This window comes from Sorex fumeus, unplaced genomic scaffold, assembly GCF_029834395.1.
Source record: "Sorex fumeus unplaced genomic scaffold, SorFum_2.1 ptg000131l, whole genome shotgun sequence".
NCBI classification, from domain to species: domain Eukaryota; kingdom Metazoa; phylum Chordata; class Mammalia; order Eulipotyphla; family Soricidae; genus Sorex; species Sorex fumeus.
In genome coordinates this window covers 21,654,084-21,679,228 of record NW_026606188.1, presented here as the reverse complement: position 1 = coordinate 21,679,228, position 25,145 = coordinate 21,654,084, and the positions used below count along the sequence as shown (strand labels likewise).

Genomic DNA, 25,145 nt, shown 5'->3' with positions numbered 1-25,145 from the left:
AAGTGGCCTTCGGGGAGTCATGTCAGTCACCAGCCACAAGCAACTGTAAGCCCAGCAGAGCCAGGCCAGTCAGACCTCAGGTGCTGTAGCAGCTTCAGGGCACAGGCGCCATAACCCTCTGTAGCTGTCCACACTCGTACAACTCAGAACCACAGGCACCAGGATGAGTTTCTACATGATGAAAAATTCTTTCAAGGCGTCTGTGGCTATAGAAATCAGAGTCTCCAGTGCCAGCTTGATCTTGTGACTCAAAATGAAACTTATAGAGGCTGGGAAAATAGTGCAGATGCTGCCTTCCACACAGCTGGCCCTAGTTTGATCCCCTGTACCACATGGTCCCTCAACATCACTGGGCATGGCCCAAACCCTGCCCCCAACAACTACAAACTGATCTTATGATGTAATTATTTTAAAGTCACACGTTGAAATTATAAAATGTTTATTGTCCAAGCACCCCTTCCCCCAAAACAATTCACACCAAGTTGAAGTTTTTATGTAAAAACAGAACATAACAGTCCACAACCTATAGTCTCTTAACCATTGGTGATTTCCAAGAGAGGCTGCTTCCGTCACAGCTTAGAGGTGATCTTCTGTAAGAGCCGAACATACCTTCCTTTCAACCTAAATTGTCTTTTCAGAAATCTTGCCGGATGTTTTCTTTATTTGCTTCTCCATGCTGTTGCTTCATTTGAAAGACTTCATTTTCTAATTGCACTATAGTTCTTTCAATCTCATAGTTTTTACTGACCAGGGAGACCCAACTACAGAAGAAATGTAAAACAAAAAAAGGAAAACAAAGCAGCATGAAATTTCTCATGAAAGACTACTGTAGAAACATTTTCAGCTGGGGCTGTAACACAAATTTTCACTTTTTAAGTATCCAGTTTACTAGTATTTTTGTTTTGGGGCCACACCCACTGATGCTCAGAGGTCACTCCTCACTCTGCACTCAGGAATCACTTCTAGTAGTGCTTAGGGAACCATATGGGATCAAACCTAGGTTGGCAGCATGCAAAGTATGCACCTTACCTGCTGTAAAATCCCTCTGACCCTTAAGTGTGCCAAAAGAGGCATATGGGGGAAAAAGAAAAAAAAGAACTGCTTGAGAACTGTATCACTTCTTTTTTTGTGGGGTGGAGGTGGCCAAACCCAGCTGTGCTCAGGAATCACTCCTGGTGGGGGTTGGGGCACCATATGGAGTGCCAGGAATTGAACCCAGGTCAATTGTGTACAGGGGAACTAAATTCCTTACCTACTGTATTATCACTCCATCCCCCTGTATTCTTGTAATTGGGTAACTGTGAATCTACTAAGGTCTCAAAATATAAAGTTTAATAAAAGCAAGTTAGAATAAGTCAAAGTAGGAGTGATGAAAACTTGCTTTTTTTTCTTTTTTGGACCACAGCTGGCAATGCTCCAGGGTTTACTTGTAGCTCTGCACTCAAGAATTATCCCTGGTGGTGCTTGGGGGACCATACGGAATGCTGGGAATCAAACCTGGGTCAGCTGTGTGCAAGCTAATGCTCTATCCACTGTACTATTATTCCAGCCCGATGAAGATTTTTTTTTTTTTTTTTTTTTGCTTTTTGGGTCACACCCGGCGATGCTCAGAGGTTACTCCTGGCTCATGCACTCAGGAATTACTCCTGGCGGTGCTCGGGGGACCATATGGGATACTGGGAATCGAACCTGGGTCGGCCATGTTGGCTGCGTGTAAGGCAAACGCCCTACACACTGTGCTATCACTCCAGCCCCCCAATGAAGACATTTTTGATTAATTTCTGAGTGCAGACCCAAACACTGCCAGGTATGGCTCCAAAACCTAAATAAATAAATTCAATGATTTGCATTATGTTCAAAGAACATTTTTAATATTTTTGGTTACTGGTCACAGCTGGCTTAACTCAAGGATAACTCCTGGTTGTGTTCAGACATCACTCATGGCAGTGCTTGGGGACTACATGTGGTGCTGAGGATCAAACTTGGGTTGGCAAGTACCCTATACTACTGCTCCAGCCCCTGAGGAATATTTTAAAAACAAAGACACAGGGTCAGGGAGATGGCACAAAGGAGCACAGCTCTGCATGTGGGAGCCCAGGACCTGATTTCCTGCACTTCATGGGCCCTTGAAAGCAGCCAGGACTGATCTGGAGCACTGAGGTAGGAAGAGTCCCAGCACTATAGAGTGTGACCTTTCCCGGTTAAAATAAAAAGACAAAAGCAAAAGGCTGAAAAAGGAAACATGCACTGTTAAGGAAATAAGGTATCCCCTTCCAACAAGAGTTCAAAACTTTGTCAAGCCAGGGGACGATTCGGTGGCTTAGAACGTATGTTGGGGGGTGGGGGGGGTACGGTGCCGCCAGCAGGTCAATCTGTACCTGTGAGGCAAATGCATAAGTAGCCTGATGGCGCCTTCAGACTTCCAGATACTCCAAAATTGCTGCTGTGCCTTTGGCCAGACCCCCTAAACTGGGGGCAAAGTTTACAAGAAAGTGAACGGCCAAAAGTTAGGTATGTGGGAGACACATCCACAAACCACCTCGGGCTCAGCTATGTAATTGGAGGCATGGCCTCTCTGGCTCCTGATCAAGCTGCTTAATGGCCATGATCCCAGAGACTCAGAAACAAATCTTGAAACCCAGCGGCTTTTGGCAGAAATGCATCTGGACCCAGCAGTAGGTTACTGTCGCTGGGGCCATTCCAGGGGGGAAAGGGTGCTGTCCCTCTGCCTGCTCCCCCTTGGCGGCTCGGTGGCTGCCATCCTCCAGAGGCCATTGGACAGTCAGGTTTGGGCACTCAGTGACAAGACATGCAGGGCCTCACGGGATGGGGGTGGAGCCGGCCCTTTCCTCCCCATCCCAACAAGACCCCAGTCACTGCCCACGAACGGCCTCTCTAGCTCCTTATCAAGCTGTTTAATGGCCATGATCCCAGAGACTCAGAAACAAACCTCGAAACCCTGTGGCTTTTGGTAGCAATCCCTCCAGATTTAAGTGTTAAAATTTCAGAATTTCAAAATTGCGTGGCCACTACTGCAGCCACGCGATATCATATATTATTCTTAACCAGCAATAGAAAACAAATTGTCTACTGTTGCCTTTTCGGCAGATCTGAGCGTTGGGGTAAAATCCCAAATAGTAATAGTGGGTCTAGTGTCAAAATATTGAATGTGATCAAAATAGAGAGAGAGTAAAATGGAAATCATCTGCCACACAAGTAGGGGGAGGGTGTGGGATGGGGGTATACTGGGGTTTTTGGTGGTGGAGAATGGGCACTGGTAAAGGTACGGGTGTTTCATTGTATGACCGAGACTTAAACCAGAAAGCTTTGTAACTGTTCTCACAGTGATTCAATAAATAAAGCTACTAAAAAAAAAAAAGACTATGTTGGAACCTGCAGCTCTGCTGTGACCTCTGTTACCATAAGCAACTTCTGGTCTCTCCACAACAGGTATGTGCACACTCCACTGAGGGGCCACTGTGAAAGATTGGCGAGCACTATGTCTGGAAAGAAGGGTCCCCCTGGGGTATGAAGAACGACTTAACACTGCAGGTTCTGAGCAGCACCTGAGCTAGGTGTGTGCAAGACCTCCAATCAGTACAGAAACAGTAACTAGAAGAAAAAAAGTGTGGAAAAGCAAGTGTGTTTCCTTAAGGGCAGACAACAGAGTCCCATTCTTAGGGAAGAAACTCACTGAAAACCAGCCACTCTTGAGACTAGAATCCACTACCTTGTTTATTTATAAACTCCTGGCTAAAAAAGCAAAATCAAAAAGACCCTCAAAACTCATGGCTTTGGCCCAGCAATACCACTCCTGGGAATATATCCCGGAGAGGCAAAAAAGTATAGTTGAAATGACATCAGCACTTGTATGTTCATTGCTGCACTGTTCACAATTGCCAAAATCTGGAAAAAAAAACCCGAGTGCCCAAGAACAGATGAGTAGTTAAAGAAACTTTGGTATATCTACACAATGGAGTACTATGCAGCTGTTAGAAAAGATGAAGTCATGAAATCTGCATACAAGTGGTTCTACATGGAAAGTATCATGCTAAGTGAAATGAATTAGAAAGAGAGGGACAGACATAGAAAGACTGCATTCATCTGGGGAATATAAAGTAACAGAATGGGAGACGATCACCCAAGAATAGTTGAGATAAGTACTAGGAGGTCTGCTCCATGGTTTGGAAGCTGGCAGCAGATGCTGGGGGAAAAGGCAGCTTAGATAGAGAAGGGAACACCAAGTAAAGGGTGTTTGGATGGTTCGCTTGGGATGCGAGATGCGTGCTGAAAACAGACTATAGACTGAACACGATGGCTACTCAATACCTCTACTGCAACCCACAACACCCTAAAGGAAAGAGAGCAAAAGGGAATGCCCTGCCACAAAGGAGAGGTGGGGTGGGAGGGATGGGGTGGGGGGACGGGAGGGCTCCTGGGTTTATTGGTGGTGGAGAATGGGCACTGCTGAAGGGATGGGTACTCAATCATTGTATAACTGAAAGCCAAACACGAAAATTTGTAAGTCTACAACTGTACCTCATGGTTTTTTACTAATTAAAAACAAAAAACAAAAAAAACCCTCATGGCTGTGGAAAATCATCCTTAAGAGGCACTGAAATGCCATGTATCTTCTCCCATTCCTGGGGCACAGGTGCTAGCAGCCACGCATACATTAAGCGTGCACTGAAGTGCATACTGAAGCATGCCAATGCCACCCTCCTGGCCCCTTCAAGCTCTATTTGAGGAACCTGAAAGAGCTCAACAGCTCCAGGCAGGCTTCGTCTTGAGACCACTTTTCAAAACTTCGAGAAATTTTAATGCAACTCAGGGTGTGTAAACTACCTACGAAAGCAACATTTGCTGATTAAAAAAATTACTTTAGAAGTTTTTTTTTTTCCCTTCTGAAACCAGCTAGGCCCCAGTCTGATCCTTGGTACTACATGGTCCCCAAATACTGCTAGGGGAAACTTATGAGTGCAGAGCCAGGAGTAGCCCTCAAGCACCTCTATGTGGCTCAACCTGACCCCACAAATAAAACCCCGCAAACATCAAGTTTTCACAACTCCCACATTCAGTGACATGTCCCTGCAGAGGATTGTGATTCAGTTCAGGCAAAGTCTATACACTGCCACTGTCACAGGCTGAGTGGTGCTGAGAGCTTGGCCGTGTTCATCACAGGGACAAAGCTCAGAAGACAGCTCAGTGTTTACAAAATACCCAGGGACACGTAGGGCCCTGAGCACCAGCTCCAGTGCTGCTCATGCTCCCACGATACTAACTGCCCTACAGCCCACGGTCACTAGCAAGGGAAAATAATTCAAAAGGGGCTGGGGTGACAGTTCAAAGGGGAATAATACATGCCCGGCAGGCTTGAGACCCCAAGTCTGGTCCCTGGCACTGCTGGACCACGGGCCGAACACCTAGTAGGGATGTCTGGCACTGCTCTGTCAAGTGGTCCCCCGGCTCTCAGGAACAGTTGGAAGGTATCCTTCCTCTCCAGAATGAACACATATTATTTAAATCATATTAATTTTCCATCTTAAAATATCTAAGCAGGGGTAGGGAGACAGTGCAAGGGTGGCCAAGAACTGGAGTCTGAGGTTCCATTCCAACACTACACAGCCCCCGAAAAAAAAAAAAGTGCTAAGCATCATAAAATATAATAAAATTGTGGGTACTTACTTTGACTCCATTTCTCTTAATTTAGATCCAGCTGTGAGCTGCATGTTCTTTCGCTGCCAGTTTAAATCTTGAATATGTTTCCTGTAGAAAATTATTTATGCAATTTAACTGCATTTTAACACAAGGCTAAAATTAACAGAAATAACTATCACCAATCAACACATGCTTAATCCCTTGAGAACATCAGTCATACACTAATTTCAGGAATTAACTTTCTCCTGATTTTTTTTCATTTATAAATTTCAAAAAGGCCAGGGAGATAGCTCAACACGCTGAGGTTGGAGGCTGGAGAGATAAGCCCTGCAAACAGCAACCTGGGTTTAATCCCTGGTACCCCATAAAGTCCCCCAATACTGCCAGAAATAAGTGTGCCCTGAGCACCAGAGTATGGCCCAAAAACCAAACAAACAGCTGAGGTCATGCTTTGTGTGCAAAAGGCAGGGATTCAATCTCATGTACAAGTAACCATGAGCACTGCTGGGAATAGCTGTAGAGTTCAACCAGTGCTTTGTATATCCTTGATATCAATGCCTTATCAGATGGGTATTGGGTAAATATCCTTTCCCATTTTGTAGACTGTCTTTGTATTCTGGTAACTGTATGGTTTTTTTTTTTTTGTTTTATTTTTTTTCTTTTTGGGTCATACCCAGCAATGCACAGGGGTTATTCCTGGCTCATGCACTCAGGAATTACTACTGGCAGTGCTCGGGGGACCATATGGGATGCTGGGAATCGAACCAGGGTCGGCTGCGTGCAAGGCAAACGCCCTACCCGCTGTGCTATCTCTCCAGACCCCTGGTCACGGTATGTTTTGAGGTGCAGAAGCTTCTTAGTTTAAGACTGTCCCATTTGTTTATCTCTGTTTCCACTTGGTTGGTCAGTGGAGTGTCGTCTTTGAAGATACCGTTAGCTTCAATATCGTGGAGGGTTTTGCCAACCTTGTCTTCAATGTATCTTATGGATTTTGGCCTGATGTTGAGATCTTTAATCCATTTAGATCTGACTTTTGTGCATGGTGTTAGGTTGAGGTCTAAGCCCATTTTTTTTGCAAGTGGTTGTCCAGTTATGCCAGCACCGTTTGTTGAAGAGGCTTTCCTTGTTACACTTCACATTTCTTGCTCCCTTATAAAAGATTAGATGTTGACACATTTGAGGCTGTGTGTATGGATATTCCACCCTGTTCCATTGGTCTGTGGCCCGGCTTTGTTCCAGTACCTTTGTTTTAATTACCACTGCTTTGTAGTAGAATTTGAGATTGGGGACAGTAATGCCTCCCCACGTCTTTTTTCCAAGAATTACTTTAGCTATTCAGGGGCGTTTGTTGTTTCATGTGAATTTCAGGAGTGCTTGATCTATTTCTTTGGAGAATTTCATGGGTATCCTTATAGGGATTGCATTGAATCTGTATAATGCTTTCGGGAGTATTGTCATTTTGATGATGTGGATTCTTCCTAACCATGAGCAGGGGATATGTTTCCAATTCCTCATGTCCTCTTTTATTTCATGGAGTAGCGTATTGTAGTTTTCATTGTAGAGGTCCTTTACCTCTTTAGTTAAGCTGATTGTGAGCTATTTGATTTTTCTGGGGTACAATTGTGAACGGGATTATTTTTTTCATGTCACTTTCCTCTCATTATTTGCATATAGGAAGGCCATGGATTTTGGGGCACTGATTTTATAGCCTGCGACTTTACTATACAAGTCTATTGTTTCTAGTTTCTTGGCAGAGGATTTAGGATTCTCGAGATATAGTATCATATCATCAGCGAATAGTGAGAGCTTGATTTCTTCCTTTTCTATCTGGATGCCTTTATTGTATTTTTCTTGCCTAATCGCTATTGTAAGTAAAGGTAAAGGTAAAGGCCCTCCCGTTGATCATCGATTTGCTCGAGCGGGCCCAGTAACATCTCCATTGGAGACTTTGTTGTTACTGTGTCTGGCATATTGAATACTCTCGGTAGCTTGCCGGGCTCTCCGAGAGGGGCGGAAGAATCGAACTCGGGTCGGCCATGTTGGCTGCGTGCAAGGCAAATGCCCTACCCGCTGTGCTATCGCTCCAGCAAGTGGTGGTATGGGAATCCATGTCTTGTCCCTGATCTTAGAGGAAAGGCCCTTAATTTTACCCCATTGAGGATTCCTGCAATTGCTTTGTTGTAGATGGCTTTAACGATCTTAAGGAAAGTTCCTTCAAAACACTTTTTGGTGAGAATTTTCATCATAAACGGGTGCTGGATCTTGTCAAAAGCTTTCTCTGCATCTATTGATATGATCATACGGTTTTTATCTTTACTTTTGTTGATATGATGATATAGTGATTGATTTCTGAATGTTAAACCCTCCTTGCATGCCCAGGATGAATCCCACTTGGTTGTGGTGTATGATCTTTTTTATGAGTTGTTGGATTCTATCTGCTATTATTTTGTTAAGGCTCTTCGCATTCGTGTTCATCAGGGATATTGGCCTATAGTTTTCTTTGTTGGTGGTGTCTTTGTTTATTTTTGGTATTAGGGAGGGTCAGGTGAATGAGACCAGTTGTATTTACTGGTTTTGGCCGACAAAATCTCAAGGCCGACCTAGGCAGCCACAACGAAGGAAGACAAAAATGATCGTCTGTACTTTCAATGCACGTACACTAGCATCAGATGCATCCATCGAGGACCTGATGGTACAAGCGCAAATGATCAAGTGCGACAACATTGGTCTGACCGAGACAAGGCACGAATCTCACCATGCCGTTTTCGACACTGGAGAAGAATTGTTCCTCGGAACATGCGATAAAAGAGGTGTCAGAGGCGTCGGTGTCCTTGTCAACACAAACTTGGCCAAAAGCATTGATTCATTCAAATGCCTAACAACCCGAATCGGACGTTTACATTTGAATAGATGTGGCTCACTGCCTGCAGTTTCTATCTTCGTTGTCTACGCACCAACATCCAATTATGATGAAGGAGAAATTGAGAAGTTCTACATGGAGCTGGAGAAGTTCTATAAAGAAGACCGCACCTTCTACAAGATCATTGTGGGTGATTTTAACGCCAAGATAGGACCGAGAAGATCAGCTGAAGAACTTCACATCGGGACCCATGGCCCAGAATGGAACGAACAGGGTGAGAGACCGTCTGAGTTCATCATGTCGACCAAGACCATCCATGGTAACTCACAGTTCCAGAAGGCAGAATCTAAACGATGGACATGGGAGTCTCCTGGTAGACGATTTCACAACGAAATAGACCACATCATATTCAATCGACGGTTTTGCCTGACTGATGTCGCTGTTGTCCCAAAATTTCGAACGGGATCGGACCACCGTCTCCTTTGTGCAAAATTCTACTTCACAGAGTGGGGAAAAGGGGCTGCAAAGTTCAAAAAGAGAACTCCCAGAATGACCACCAACTGGGAACTCTTTGGCACTATTGTGGCAACATGGGAAGATGCCATTGTTGACAACATTGACGAGGAATACGATCGACTGGTTCAGCACCTCCATGAATGTGCGAGGAACGCCAAGGGAGAGATAGCCACAAAAAATCGCCTATCTACAAAAACTCTTGAGCTAATTCGCCAGCGTGGTTTGGCGCATGCCTCAGGCAACTGCAAGCTAACGTCCGAGCTCGCAAAGCAGTGCAGAGATGCGATCAAGGAAGACCTCAAAGAGAGAAGAGCAGAAGTACTGGTAGATGCAGCAGAAGCCGGGAAAAGTATTCATAACGCCCTTCTGTCCTTCGCCAACTACAAGACCAAGATGACTGCCCTCCGACGTCCTGATGGATCCATCACATCCTCCAGAACGGCAATGGAGAAGATTATCCATGACTTCTACTCAAATCTCTTCGATAGCCATGTCCACTTGCCGACATACCAAATTCCACAGGATGGATATGTCGTTCCCAATGTTCTCCCTTCCGAAATCCGACACGCCATTTCATCGGTAAAGAAACAAACAGCACCCGGCCCAGATAAGGTCAGACCTGAACACCTGAAGAACCTGCCGTCAGTACTCATCAATACACTGGCTCGGCTCTTCACTCGCTACCTGTCTGAATGCAAGGTTCCGTCCCAATGGAAAACCAGCAGGACTGTACTACTGTTCAAGAAGGGAGACATCCATGACATTGGCAACTATCGCCCGATCTGCCTATTGTCTGTCATCTACAAGTTGTTCACTCGAGTCATACTGAATAGGATTGGCAGAACACTAGATGAAGGACAACCATGCGAACAAGCCGGGTTCCGCAAAGGATTCAGCACCATCGACCATATCCACACGATAACCAAGCTCATTGAGGTTTCTCGGGAGTTCAAGATGCCGCTCTGCTTAACGTTCATTGATTTAAAGAAGGCCTTTGATTCTGTTGAGACAGAAGCGGTCATTGAAGCCCTAGCCAATCAGGGCATTCAAGCCCAATACATCAAGATCCTCCGTGAGCTGTATTGTGGATTCACTACCAGGATCTCACCATTCTACAAAGAAGTGATCGTTGATGTCAAGAGAGGGGTGCAGCAGGGTGATACCATTTCACAGAAACTCTTCAGTGCCACCCTCGAGAACATCATGCGACGACTGGAATGGGAAGGAATGGGAGTGAAGATAGATGGTCGGCAACTACACCACCTCCGCTTTGCTGAAGACATTGTTTTAATAACACCAAACATCAGCCAAGCGGCACAAATGCTGGCCGACTTTGACCGTGAGTATGGAAAGGCAGGACTACAGCTGAATCTTATGAAGACAATGTTCATGAGAAACAGCCTCGTTCCTGATGCCCCATTCGCTCTCAATGGAACGACCATCTCTGAATGCAACAGCTATGTGTACCTAGGTCGAGAAGTCAACATGACAAATGACCTGGCACCCAAGCTGCGCAGGAGGAAGAGAGCAGCTTGGGACGCCTTCAAGAACGTCGAAGAAATAGCTAAGAGGACGAAGAACCTCCAGCTCCGGGCACATCTCTTTGATTCCACTGTTCTTCCTGCATTAACATATGCCTCAGAGACCTGGGCCCTATGCAAACAAGATGAGAACGCTATTCAGGTCTCCCAAAGAAGAATAGAAAGAGCTATGCTTGGAATATCACATTTCACTCAAATGAGAGAAAGAATCCGGAGTTCTGACATCCGTCGATGATCATGAATCAGGGACGCTGTCTCGTTTGCCAAGGTGTCAAAAATCAGATGGGCTGGTCACGTAATGAGATTTAAAGATGACCGCTGGACTAGACTGACTGGATTCCATGGGATGTCAAAAGACCGCGTGGCCGCCCACCTACCAGATGGTCAGACTTCTTCATCAAGATCATGAACGATCGGTTTGAGGCTCTTCATGTTCCCAGAGTGAACAGATGCCACTGGGCTACACTAGCACGCGACAGGGACAAATGGAGACGTTACTGGCACCTGCTCGAGCAAATCGACACCTAATGGGAAGTTAAGTGATTAAGTGATTAGGGAGATAGTGCCTCATAGAAGCTGTTTGGGAGAGTTCCTGTTTTTTCAATTTCCTGGAAAAGCTTGAGGAGAACAGGCAAAAGGTCTTTAAATGTTTGGGAGAATTCGCTAGTGAATCCGTCTGAGCCTGGGCTTTTGTTTCTGGGAAGACTTTTGATTACCGCTTAGATTTCCTTGATATGAATGGGTCTATTCAGGTATCCGGTGTCTTCCTAGTTCTATCTTGGGAGATTATAGAAATCCAGAAATTTATCCATTTCTTCTAGGTTCTCTTGTTTCGTGGCATACAGACTTTCAAAGTAGTATATGATGATCTTTTGAATTTCATTGGTTTCTGTTGTGATGTCCCGTTTTTCATTTCAGATTTAGTTTATTAGGGTTCTCTGTCTCTTTTTGAGTCTTGTTAGTGGTTTTATCAATCTTACATAATTTCTCAAAGAACCAGCTCTTGGTTTTATTGACTTACCTTTTAGATTTTTTTTTTTTTTTTGGTTTCCATGTCATTAATTTCTGCTCTAAGTTTTATTATTTCTTTCCTTCGGCCAATTTTGGGTTTCTTTTGTTTATCTTTTTCTAAGATCTCAAGCTATGTGCTTAGGTTATCTATGTAGGCCCTTTCTTCTTTCCTTAGGAATGCTTGCTATGCTATAAATTTTCCTCTTAGCGCGGCTTTAGCTGCGTCCCAAAGGTTCTGGTAGCTCGTGTCTTCATTCTCATTTGTTTCCAGGTAACTTTTTATTTCATCTTTGACTTCCTTCCTGACCCACTCATTGTTCAACATTGAGTTGCTTAATTTCCAGGTGTTTGATTTGTTTCTCAATGTCTTTGTGTGATCTGCTTCTATCTTGCATCATGGTCTAAAAAGATTGTTGATACTACTACTATCTTCCTGATTCTATCGAAGTTATGTTTTGTGGCCTAGCACATGATCTATTTTGAAAAGTGTTCCGTCCACACTGGAGAAGAACGTGTATTCTTTCTTTTGGGGGTGTAAAGTCCTGTATAGGTCTATTAGCCCTCTCTCTTCTATTTTTTCCTTCAAAGCCAATGTTTCCTTGTTTTGTTCTTGTTGATATATCCAGAGGTGATAAGGCGATGTTGAAGTCTCCAACTAATATTGTGTTGCTAGCAATGTCCTCCTTAAAATCTGTTAGCAGCTGTTTTAAGTATTTAGCTGGTCCCTCATTAGGAGCATATACATTTAAGAGTGTGATTTCTTCCTGTTGTACATATCCCTTGATAAACAGAAAATGGTGTTCACTGCCCCTTCTAACCTTTTTCAAACTGAAATTTATGTTGTTGGATACTAATATGGCCACCCCAGCTTTTTTGAGGGAGCTGTTTGCAGAATTGTTTACCATCCTTTAACTCTGAATCTATGTTTGCTCTGATTGTTCAGATGAGTTTCTTGTAGACAGCATAATGTTCATTTCAGTTTCTGGATCCATTTTGCCACTCTGTCTCTTAATTGGTGCATTTACACCATTGAAATTGAGAGAGATTATTGTCATGGGGTTTTGTGACATCTTTCTGTGGGGGTTGGTTGTGTTTATAATTGTTTTCATTCTTATCTTACAGGATCCCCTTTAATCCTTCTTTTAGGAATCACTCCTGACAGTGCTTGAGAAAACAATTGGGGTGCTGGGGATAGAACTCAGGACAACTGAGTACAACGCAAACATCTTACCTGCTGCACTATCTCTCCATTCCCCACCATATTAATTTTTGATACCACTAAAATACTGAAATTAAAACCCAATAACAGTCCACTGAGCTAGCTCTCCTGCCAGCAGATTGGCTTTTTTTTTTTTAAATTTAATCACCATGAGATACAGAGTTACAAGACTGTTCATGATTGGGTTCAGTCACAGGATATTCCAACACCCATTTCTTCACCAGTGTATTTTGCCCACCGCCCATGTCCCCAATTTCCCTCTTGACACTCCCTTGCCCCCTCTGCCTGCTTCTAGAGCAGGCATTCTTCTCTCTCACTCTCTCTTTCCTTCTGGGCATATGGTTTGCAATATTACTAAAAGGTTAACTAGATATTAAAAAAAAACACAACACAACCATATAAGTTATTCACAAACTTTCCCCCTTCTGGAGTATCTTTTCAGTGTCTGAAGACTTATTTAAATGACCTGGTTTCAGACTTATTTCTCCTCCAATTTGTAGGGAAACCCAACAGCAGATGCTGTATGAAGAGGGGATCAGCAACTATTCACTCGCACATGTCCCAGGTCGGCGACTTTTTTGTGCACTCTACTAAACGGCTAGCTGAATTTTATTCTAAAGGGAAAAAATTTACCTTAACTTCTGGAGTTCCTTCTGTGCATGCTCAATCATATGAACTAGATTTCTACGAAAGAAAATAGAAAACACTCAAATGTAATAGAACTGAAAGCAAGTATTTAATTAATATAAGTATTTCTGCAAATATCAAGCTCTCTGTAAAACATCCCATGAGACTATAAATATTTAGTAAATTTAATTACTAATTCTGTGAGGTAGATGTGATTATTAACAGTCCACAGACAAGGAAGCTAATTCTGGAAAGATTAACTTGGTCAAAGTGATGCAGGTGTTACAGCTACATTCTACTTTTTCACATCTTTTAAACTGTTGAAGACCAAGTACTTTACTGATACTTTCTTAAATGATTACTGCCTCTTTTCTTAGAGAAGCTGAAAAATATCTAATAAAAGCATACTCATGCTAATACTTTAACTCAAAGGTAGAGCACTTCCCTTGTACGTGCGAGACCCTGAGTCCAATCCCCAGGACTGCCAACATAAAACCGTCTAGAAAACAGCTTAATTGAGAACTCATTCACATACCACATCAATTTCGAGTTGAAACTAGCTCACACTAGTGATGTGGCTCAACATCAACTACAGTGCTGGCACCAGTGGCCCTACTATGTTTTAACTTGAGATCCAATATTGTTTCCTGGTTTTTCTGTAAGTTACATTTCTTGCTGCTCATCTGAGTTACTCATCTCTACTACAGTTTTCCTTTAGTTGTAATTCTCTAAAGACCCAGTCTTCTAACAGTTGTAGCTCTCCAAACGTTCCAGCCCCATGTGAGGACAATCAAGTTTAGTAATGGATCAATGACCTCTGGCTAACAGGGGGTGCCCTGTATGATCTCTTGCTAAAAGCTTCTCCTGCCTGCCTGTCTTCTTAGGCATGTGGTTCTCTGAATTTCTCAAAATGTTTCTTTTTTCCTGGGCCACACCTAGTGATGCTAAGGGATGACTTCTGGCTCTGGGCCCAGGAATCATTCCTGGCAGTGCTTGGGATGTGGGATGCTGGGGACCAAATCCAGAATAGATGTGTGCAAGGCAAGCAGTTGTGCATCATCATTCCAGCCCCTTAGAATGTACTTTTAGTGACGTGGGTTCCAGTCTCAGACGTTCCCCAGTAATCCTGACATGAGTTCCATGAAATGACAAGGGGCTAAGCCATGCGTATTACAGTCAGGCCAGATCTTGAGGATTTCCTTACAGCACAGAATTCTCTTTTTTGGGGACCATACCCGGTAGTACTCAGTGGTTATCTCTGTCTCCAAGTTCAGAGATCAGTAGTGGCAGGCTCGGGGGACCATAAAGAGTATTGGAGATTGAACCTTGGTCAGCCATGTGCAAAGCAAGCTCTCTACACACTGTACTGTTGCTCCAGCCCCTAGAATTCTCTCCTTTTAAATGATATACTACCCCATCTGCCCCCAGCAGTCCTGCACCAAGACAACTTAGATGGAAGCTTTCTGCCTAGATACTGGATGTCCTCACATAGCATCCACTGGGCTTAGAAAAGACAGAATATACGCAGGGGAATGTCCAGACACACAGAGTAAAGTGACTGAACGGCAGACAGGTGCTGTGCATAGTCATTAGTACAATTACCCAGGTTTGCCAGAGGTCTGGTTTGGCTTGAGTTAAATTTCCAACTGAGGTATAGCCTTCTTCCTTGACTATCGAAGAATATGGGTGTGGATGAGAGAGACTTCAGTGGTAGAGCTGTTGCTGTGTCTTATAAAGCCCAGGTTGATGCGCCACTGAAAAACTAACAATCTGTCTGACATTTTTTTAAGTTGGCTGGAAAAAAATTCCCCAGTTGGAGAGAAACTTAAAGTTGGCAATGTGGACTTAAATATTATACTTGCATCCATTTCTTCACCTTCCGTTCTCAATTCCTGCAATGTTTTCACTTTCTGAACATCCAAATCTTACCTTTCTTTAGTTACCTTTTCTCTTTCTTTCTAATGGGGTCCCAGGGATCTATCCTACGGCCTACCTATACAAAGCATATGTCTACCACTGAGCTGCATCTCTTACACCATGATGCCGGCCTCAATGCTGTGCCAGGACCAAACCTGGGATGGGTCTCTTACATGCCAGGTGTCCACTTAGCTCACTGAGCTATCTTTCTGGCCCAAGGAGAAGAGTTTTTTTTTCCTACTTTGTGAAAAGACTTTTGTTCTTTGGGCTGCTTAGAGAAGCAATTGGGTACCAAGTGGACCTGGGGAACAATCTCTCATGCAGAACGTGTGAACTAGACCTTGGAGACATCTCCCTGGCCCAAAAGACATTTTTGACTTGTCTCTTAAATTCCTATGTTACCCAGCCTCCATCTTCCCTTTATGGTCCATGTGAAAAATTCACGAAAGAAACTGAATTGTTATGAAGTTTCCAAGCTCTTAATTTTGTCATTAGATCCTCAGGAGGCAACAATTGTAAAAGGTAATTCTAAAACTTAGAGAAATGTTATTTTTCATTTTTTGGTTTGGCATTACTGTTTCAGGACACATATGCTAAAATGTTTTTGGCATAGTAATGAGGCCCTCCCATAAAATGTTACAAATAGGGAAGTAGAATCGTAAATAATAAAAACTAAAGAAGAGTGAGTAGTTTTTCTTTGCACATAGCTGGCCCGGGTTCGATCCCTAGCACAGAATATGGTCTCTTGAGCCCCACCAGCAGTGATTCCAGAATGCAGAGTCAGGAGTGTGTCCTAAGCACTGCTTTGTGTGGCCCAAAACCCAAACAAAAAATTATCAGTTAAGGATTTAAGATTACATGTACATCTGTACATAATTCCCTCAGGAGAAATGGCACAGTATTTGCTAATTCAGTCAATAATCAAAATCCACGTTTACAGAACATAAACAGCAGCTAAGAGATTCAACTGTCAAAGTAGTCCCCTGAGTAGTCTGCCCAAGGACTGGTACAGCAGATCTCAGGACTCTTGCAGAGGATTATATAGCAAGTGTGGAAGTTTGATTTGGTTTCCTTATACTGCAGAACTCTGAGGTGGCTCTCATGGCCTTTCCTATGTTGTAGGACATGATTGCAAGTGAAATGTCAGCTATACTAATTTTTTTTTTATCAAACTTCCCCTACTCAAGCTCCCACATTAAAAAACAAAAAAAGTCCAGGGGGTAGGGTGCTGCCAACAGGTCAACTTGTACCTCCGGGGCGAGTGCATCAGCAGCCTCATGATGCTTTCAGGCTTCCTGAGGCCCCAAAATTGCCACTGTGCCTTTGGCCAGACCCCAACAACTTGGGGCCCAGCTTACCAAGAAAATAAACGGCCAAAAGTTAAGTATGTGGGAGCCTCACCCACAAACCACCTCTGGCTCAACTATACAAGTTCATTTATTGGCCTTATCTCAGAGACCTATACATGAAAGAGATCAAAAGCCATCCTGAATCTCGGACCTGTGCATGGCTGAATAGACCAGGGTAAATCAGAGGGGGGCAGGTTGGCCTGTGTCTGCCCACGTAGAGTCCCCAGCAGCCGCTTGCTTATGTAATCCAAAATCACCGCCAAACCTCCGGCCTGACTCCACCTTCTCAGGATGGACCCCACCAAGATATAATCTGCTGAAAATTTGGGTATGACGGTTTTGTGACTGAAATCTTCAGGCTTTCATGGAGTTGGGGTGGACGACTTCCCTCCCACTTCCCAATATACACTGAAGTACTGGCAGTCACCCCCAAAAACCAACTTCAGCACCACCCTGTCAACTCTTATTATTGGCCTTGCTTCAGAAACCCATAAATAAATCTTGAAAGAGATCAAAAGCCAGAGACACAGTAGCAAGTCCAGGAAGAAACCACAGAACTGGAGATCTCTGCGGGCCCCATACTGAGCCAACTTCACTGAAACACCCCAGATGGAACAGGTGCAGTCTCCCCGCCTACTCCAGATGGAATCCTGGTGACGAAGAGCTTCCACAAGCAAGGCCCAGGTATGCAGGTTCCAGGACTAAATTTCCAGGCCGCATGGCGGCAGAGGTGCCAGGCTATCCCTCCCTGGCTCCCCGCCCACTCATTGGCCTGGCTGTCACACCCAGGCCTGCCTCCAGACGCCATGTTAGTGCACCAACAGCCCTGGTTGAGAGACAAGCCAATTGAATCCCAAACTGGATTAGTGCTCTACAGGAACATCTCTGGAGCCCAACCATTTGCAATCTAGGATTCCAGAAGTGTGCGGCTGCAGCACACAAGTTATTCAGGATGAGCAATGGACAATAAATGATCTAGCATCTGCCCGACAGGCAGGCTTGAACGGTGGTGGGAAAATTCGAGCAAAACAGAATGCCCCAAATTAGAGAATACTGGGGCAATTGTCTGCCATGGAGGCACGGTGAGGACTGGAATGGAACAGGGGAGATATACTGGGGACACTGGTGGTGTTAAGTGTGCACTGGTGAAAGGATGGGTGTTTGATCATTGTACAGGTGAATCTCAAACATGAAAACTTTGTAACTGTACCTCATGGAGATTCAATAAAAAAAAAAGTAATGTGGAGTTCATGTCCAATTCATGGCTGAATAAACAGCAGTACTCCTACATGAAAAAAAAAAAAGTCCGTCAAAGCTCTGGGTAGCGGATTTTACAAAAGCTTCTTACTCATTATATACTTTCCAGGCATTACATCCATGCTGTGACATCAGTTCCAGATTCTCAATTCGAACTGCCTGGTGTTCTAATTGGGCCATAGAATTGTTTACACATTCTTGCCATGCAGTAATGTCATTTTTCTGTCCTGAGGAAGGGGCTGGAAGTTCGTATCTGAAAGGAAACAACAATAAAATAAAACCACACACTTCCCTCCAAATAATTTCCCCTCCAGAATGTCCCAGCGCACAGCGGGCCTACAGACACTGTAAAACATACTAAAGAAACAAAGTCTTTGCAAATAAAACTGATACACAATAAAGGTAAAGGTAAAGGCCCTCCCGTTGTTCGTCGATTTGCTCGAGCGGGCCCAGTAACGTCTCCATTGGAGACTTTTCTTGTTACTGTGTTTGGCATATCGAATACTTCACGGGGAGCTTGCCAGGCTCTGCCGTGCGGGCTAGATACTCTCGGTAGCTTGCCGGGCTCTCCAAGAGGGGCGGAGGAATCGAACTCGGGTAGGATATGTTGGCTGCGTGCAAGGCAAACACCCTACCGCTGTGCTATCGCTCCAGCCCAAAGAGTCAGCAGTCCAACCGAGCCAGCCAGGACATACACAATGAAAACAACCAAATTATTTATAAATAAGATTAAGCACAACAGTATTTACAATTAAAAAATTGCGATCGTACCTTCACAAAATTTTTTTTTGGGGGGGGTTTGGGCTATATCTGGCCGTGCTCAGAGCTTACTCTTAATGGCACACTGGGACCTGATGTGGTGCTGGGGCTCAAACTGGGATTGGTCATGTGCACGACAAGGATCTTACCCGCTGAACTCTCTCTCCACCCCCCTATAAATTTTTTTTTAATTACTAAATGTTACTGAAAAATAGAACAGCAAGATGTTTGGGGTCCTGGGATGTGGCTCAGCTTTTGCATGTGCCTCAAATTTATATGTAGCCCTGGGCTTGAACTCAGTTCCACATATAGAAAAATCCCATCAAGATGTTTATGAAATATTAAGGGGGAAGTACAGTAAATAAACACTGATCTCTATCGTAAACTACATCTCATCCATCTACTTACCACATACCTACACTGAGGAAAAAGGAAAGAAAATAATTTAAATTGTTTATTCTCAACACACTTAACTCTCTAATATGGCCAGTAGAGTTAGAAAATATGTCTTCATAAAATCTCAGTATCATTACTGATGACTTGTTGAAAAGTAAAGCTTTGTTTTTGGACCACACCTCACAGGTGTCCTTGGCTACTCCCTGGGGGTGAGGAACCACATGGTGCCCAGGAGAGATCCTGGAAAAGGAACATGAATAGCAAACCACTTACCCACTCCCCTGTACTTTTAAGTCTCTCTGTCCTCAATTTCCCTTTTCCTATATATTAAATATTTTAAAGTATTCAATATTGGGGCCTGGAGCAATAGTAGGTAGGGCACTTGCTTTTAACATAGCTGGTCTGGGTTCAATCCCAGCACTACATATGGTTCACCCTGTCTCACCAGGAGTGATTCCTGAGCACACTACATATGGTTCCCTCCACAAAAATAAAACAAAAACACCCAAATTAAAAGTACTGAATATTCAGTAATTTTCTTACCCTTGGTCCTTAATTTCCATTTTAATATTCTTACTAAATGGGGCTGGAGAGATAGTATAGCACGTACTATCTCTAGCCTTGAACACAGGGAACCCAGTCCGATCGTTGCCACCACATATGGTCCCCTGAGCCCACCAGGAGTACGAAGACAAGGGTAGCCCTGAGCACAGCCAGATGTGGCCTAAAAATCCAAAGGGGAAAGACACTCTACTTCCTATGAAAAACTAAGAGGACTGCAACCAGGACTAAGATAAACTGGGGAGAGATAGCACAGGTCGGCAGGGTATTTGCCTTGCACATGGCCAATCTGGGTTTGATCTTCAGCACACTAAATAGTCCCCTGAACCCCACAAAGAGTGATCCCTGAGCACACATCCAGGAATAAGCCCTGAGCACCACTAGGTGTGGCCCCCAAACAAAAAATTATAAACTGGGCCAGAGAGATAGCATAAGGGCTGGAGAACAAGCTCTGCATGTGGGAACTCTAGGTTAAATCCAACACTCATGGTCAATGAGTGAAACTGGATATGGGCCAAAAAACAAAAAATAAAAACAGCTTTACATGTAGTAATTTGCACATTTTACATACCATCCAGTTAAGAATGATTTTCTACATTCAGTACACAAATACAGCTGATCAAGAATTTCACAAAACAATACTGATCTTTTATATATGCATTACATTTTAGTATTTTCTATCTTGTTTCTTTAAAAAAGTGTATTGCTGGTGGCGCAGAGATGGCAGACGGGGAAGGTGCCTTGCCTTGTATGCAGATGATAGTAAGTCGATTCCTGGCACTGCAGGACACCCTGAGCACAAAGCCAGGAGTAAGCTTTGGCACTGCAAATGTGGCCCCAAAACAAAGGGCTAGAGTGTGTGCAGGGGCCACAGATCTGTTCTCTGGCACTGAACATGCCATATAGAGCACCACTAGTATGACCCAAAGCATTTCCATACTATATTGTCATCACAATGAAGATTGGATTATTAAGAAAACCTTTACAGGGGCGGGAGGTATAGTATAATGGTAGGGTGTTTGCATTGCACATGGTTGACCATGGTTCAACCCCGAGCATACCATATGGTCCCCTGAACACTGCCAAGAATTAAGTTGTGAGTGCCAAGCCATAAATGACTCCTAAGCACTGTCAACTGTGGCTCAAAAACAAAACCAAACTCTTTAAAGCAGAATTTCCCCCTTCTTATACCTGCAAACTAGCACCAGTGTTGCATAGCAGTCCACAGGTCAGCAATTATAACCCAAGTGGCAGACCAGGTTGAAACCTTCCTACACCCGTGGACCCATGGTTGAAAACTGTCTGATTTCGAGGAGAAGCACCTGAAAATGAGGGCTTTGAATACTTTAAAGTTGCCCTGCTTTCATCACTCCAGCAAGACAGGAAATGGAGTATGGGAAGAAATGCTATCTGTCCCACTGACTCAACTCCCTCTTTAGAGTATACAGATGGCTGTCTCGAGATGCCCAAGAATGATGCAGTTCTCTCTTAAACAATTCTGATCTGAGATTATGTAGTGTTTCTCCTATTCCATAGTTAATAGAAAGCAGAAAGAAACCTACACTGTTAAGTAAACCAAATATCCTTTTCAGATAAAGTAGCAAAGGTTAATCTCTCACTTGCCATTTTCCGAGTAAGAATGAAGTCTGTAGTAAAGGGCAAGGACAGGGAGAGCAGACGCTGGTGTTCCTCTATGTAGGTACTCTCTTATCAATGCTTCCAATCTAAGAGTGATGCCAGATCATTTATAAGTAACAACATAGTTTCAGTTTAAGTATGTGAACAATGAGGAAAGAGATGTCTCAACAAGAACATTTCCTTGGGATTTTTAAAACATGGATTTCATTTCAAAGCATTAATCCCAATTGCTGCAGAAATTTAAAAGCCAACGTGACTTGAGCCCAGCTGAACCAAAAGTAGGACTTACCGTTTCATACTGAGTAATTCAATTGGTTGTCGGGCAGCCAATCTTTCAAATTCATTTCTCATTATGTCAGTCTGATGTACAAAGAGGAAAAAATTACTTCCAAAATCTTATCAACAAGTCATCAAATAGTGAATCTGAGTTTATATTGTACATTTTCCATTATACAGGATCATTTCTTCCCCCCACCCCAAGTCTTCTCTGGGTTAAATGCTTTCCAGGATCTGCAAACCCGCCCCCTGCCCCCCCCCCCACACTCTTCATACTAAAAGGGGCTTTGAGAGTAGGGCTGGAGATAGTACATCAGGGCAGAGCAACTGCTTTTTATGCAGCTGACTGGAAGCACCTTAGAGGGTCCCCCAAGCACTGCCAGGAGTAAGCCCTGAGCACCACCAGGTGTGTCCCCCACTCCCACCCCCCACAAATCAAAATAAGTAAAAGTGACTGTGGGGCTGGCAAGATGGCTCAATAAAGCACACTGTACTGTACGCAATAAGTCTGGGTTCTAGCCTACTACTGCATGGCCCCCTGTACCTCTGGAGTGGTTCAAATAGAGGGCTTAGATTCCTGCGAGCCCCAAAATAAAAATAAACGAAATAAAAATTAAAAGGATTACAGAGAAAACAATATTGGATCAGACTTCAGTAATCTCTAATAGCTCAACAACATTTTTTCCAACAAACTTAAAAAAAAAAGTAAATACTGGGTCAGGGGCTGGAGCCATAGTATAGTGGGTAGGGCTTTCCTTGCACACAGCCAACCTGGGTTTGATCTCTGCCATCCCACATAGTCCTGAGCACTGCCAAGAGTGATTCCTGAGCACAGAACCAGAATAACTCCTATGCACTGCCAGCTGTGGAACCATAACTAAGCCAAATCCAAGCAAAAAATCTGGATCAATTTTCAATCTCAGCAGTATATTATTGGAGCCCTTAAAACCATTTGGAGCTTTAGCCACAAGCTTATCTTTCTTTCCCTATTCCCAGTGAGTATTCATTACCATAGAGCTGTCTCAGGCTTTTCTTACATTCAATTGATAAACACAGATTACCTGCTACAGTCAAACCACATTGTAAACACACACACACACCCTCTGCTTAGTTTTTCCTGAACAATCATTCTAAATTTGGTTAAAATATTTATGCTTTTGGGTCACACCCAGCAATGCTCTGGGATTACTCCTGGATCTGTGCTCAGAAATCTCCTGGTGAGCTCCAAGGACCATATGAGGTGGCAGGGATCGAACCAAGGCTGACCGCATGCAAGGCAAGTGCCCGACCCACTATAGTATTGCTCTGGGTTCTGGTTAGAATATTTGAAAGTTTGTGGCTAAATGCATTTATTTGAAACTTTCAGAAATTAACAAATGAAGCATTCCTAACTTACTTTCTACCATGTTAACATCAATACTTGGGCAGTAGAAGAAAAAGAGCATTTCATAGGAAAATGCCTCCGATGAAAATGTTTCAGGTTGGTAATGTGCATGCCTCACACTGGTTCTTGCGCGATAACCTTCCACTTGCCGGATTCGCCCCCGTGGCTCACCTTCGGTCACAAGCAACTTCGTGCTCATGGTGAACCCTCCACACCTGCTGCCGAGGCAGCTGGGCCAGGTGTCCGTCCCGCACATGCAGACACGCGTCTCAGCAGCGTTAAGTGGAGGACGCCCCCGGCCGTGCCCGCGTGAAGCAGATAAGCCACCAAGCTCAGACACCAGACCAGGCTCGCTCGGCTCGGAGGCAACTCAGAGCAGATCCCTCAGGAACCCACGAGAGAACGAAGCGTCCACTGGGACACCCGCACACCGTCGTGGGCCCTGAACCCCCCCCCTGCGGTCCCGAGTCAGAGCCCTGGAGGGGCCTCACCGGGTCCGGCCGAGCTGCCGCACGGCGGGAGGCCGCCTGCACCCCGACCGGGTCGACCCCGGCCCCCAGACAGCCCCCAGCCTCGCCGGGAGCGACCTGGGCGTCGCCGGGTGTGCCCCCAAAGCAAAATTAAAAACACCACCACCAACATAAAGAACCCAGACGAAGCCACCGCCACGGCAGCTCCTGTCAGGCGGCGGCAGCAGGCCGGGCGTCTCCGCTCACCTCGAAGGCCGAATAGTCGGGGGCGCTGAGGTAGCTCAGGTAGTTCTTGGTCGGCCGATAGCGGCGCGTCTCCTCCTCGACCAGGGCCGCAGCCTAGGACAAAAGAGGCCGGTCAGGGAACGCCGCTTCTGCGAACCCGGCCACGCAGATCCCCACCACTCACCGCTTCCCGAACGCCGGGCGCCTCATAGCCTTGGTCAAAGTACGGCAGCGCATCGACCACCACCTCCCCGGCCACCAGCCCGGTGCCCGCCATGCCGGAGTCGCACGACTATTCTGCGGCTGCGCGGCCCCGCCTACTCGACACCGGCGCACACCGATTAGGTCATGGCGGCGGGGCGGGGCGGAACGCATGCGCAGTGGCGACGTCTGAAGGCGTGCCCGTCCGGCACCTGGGTCGCCTGACCAGTTTGTGTTGTCGGAAGTGACGTCGATTCTTCGTTTCCTATAAGCTGCGGCAAATTTTCTACTTCCGGTCTGTGGGGCCTTTTTATTTGTTTCCCACCGGGCGCGACTTGGAGAGGAGCTGTGTCTGCTGCGTCCTTCCATGACTGGAGGTACCCTCTGAAGTCGCCCTGCCGCCTGCCTCCCGGTCCGGCAGCTCTACGGGCCTCTGCGGCTCTGGGCTATCAACCCCCAGCTGCGGGCTTGCTGGAAGCGCAGTATTATTTATTTTCCTACGACATTTAAAACTTCATTTTTATTGATTGATTTTAATTGAACCACAGTGAGACTTACAGTTACAAAATTGTTCATGGTTGGGGTTCAGTCATACAATGTTCCAACACCCGGTCACTTCACCAGTGTACATTTCCCACCCACAATGTCCCCAGTTAGAAGCGCAGTTTTATTAATTTTAAATCTTTTATTTAGGTTTTATTATTGAATCACTGAGATAGACACTTATAAAGCTGTTCATGATTAGGTTTCATATTGTTCCAACACTCATCCTTCCACCAGTGTACATTTCCCAGCACCTGTGTCTTGGATTTCACCCCATCACCCCCCCTTCCCCAGCACTTTTCCTCTCTGTCTCTGTCTCTCTCTTTTCTTTTTCTCCTTTTGCATACTGTGGTTTGCAGTACGGATCCTGAAATACTTCCCTTTACTTATTACTCTTCAACACTCAATTCTTGTCCAATGTTCTCATTTCCAGCTACTGTCATACTGGTTCCTTCTCTGTCTTACTTATGTTCTGCCCCCCCACCCCCCTTTGTGGTTTATTCCAACCATTGACCAGTCCTCCTCGGCCCTGTTTTTTATGGATATTCATCTGCTAATATATGTATATGTGTATGTATAAAATTGTTTTACATACCACAAGTGAATGAAGTCATTCTATATTTGTCCCTCTCTAATTTCAGTATGAAACTATCTACATCCATTTATAGGCAAATTTCATGACTTCATTTTTCCTAACAGCTTCCATTGTGTAGTTGTTCCTTTATCCAGTCTTCTGT

General features: G+C 44.6%; 1 protein-coding gene across 1 annotated transcript; it reads right to left on the bottom strand.

Annotated features, from left to right (window-relative positions):
* Window positions 1–422: 422 nt before the first annotated feature.
* On the bottom strand, window positions 423–23,972 carry BCAS2 (BCAS2 pre-mRNA processing factor). The gene is made up of 7 exons (XM_056106528.1): window positions 23,849–23,972; window positions 23,686–23,778; window positions 21,599–21,669; window positions 18,047–18,208; window positions 13,439–13,489; window positions 5,686–5,766; window positions 423–761 (listed from the first exon to the last, which is right to left on the bottom strand). Exons 1-7 carry the CDS (start codon window positions 23,939–23,941, stop codon window positions 635–637), a joined length of 678 nt encoding a protein of 225 aa, XP_055962503.1. The 5' UTR covers window positions 23,942–23,972; the 3' UTR covers window positions 423–634.
* Between the last annotated feature and the right edge of the window lie 1,173 nt (window positions 23,973–25,145).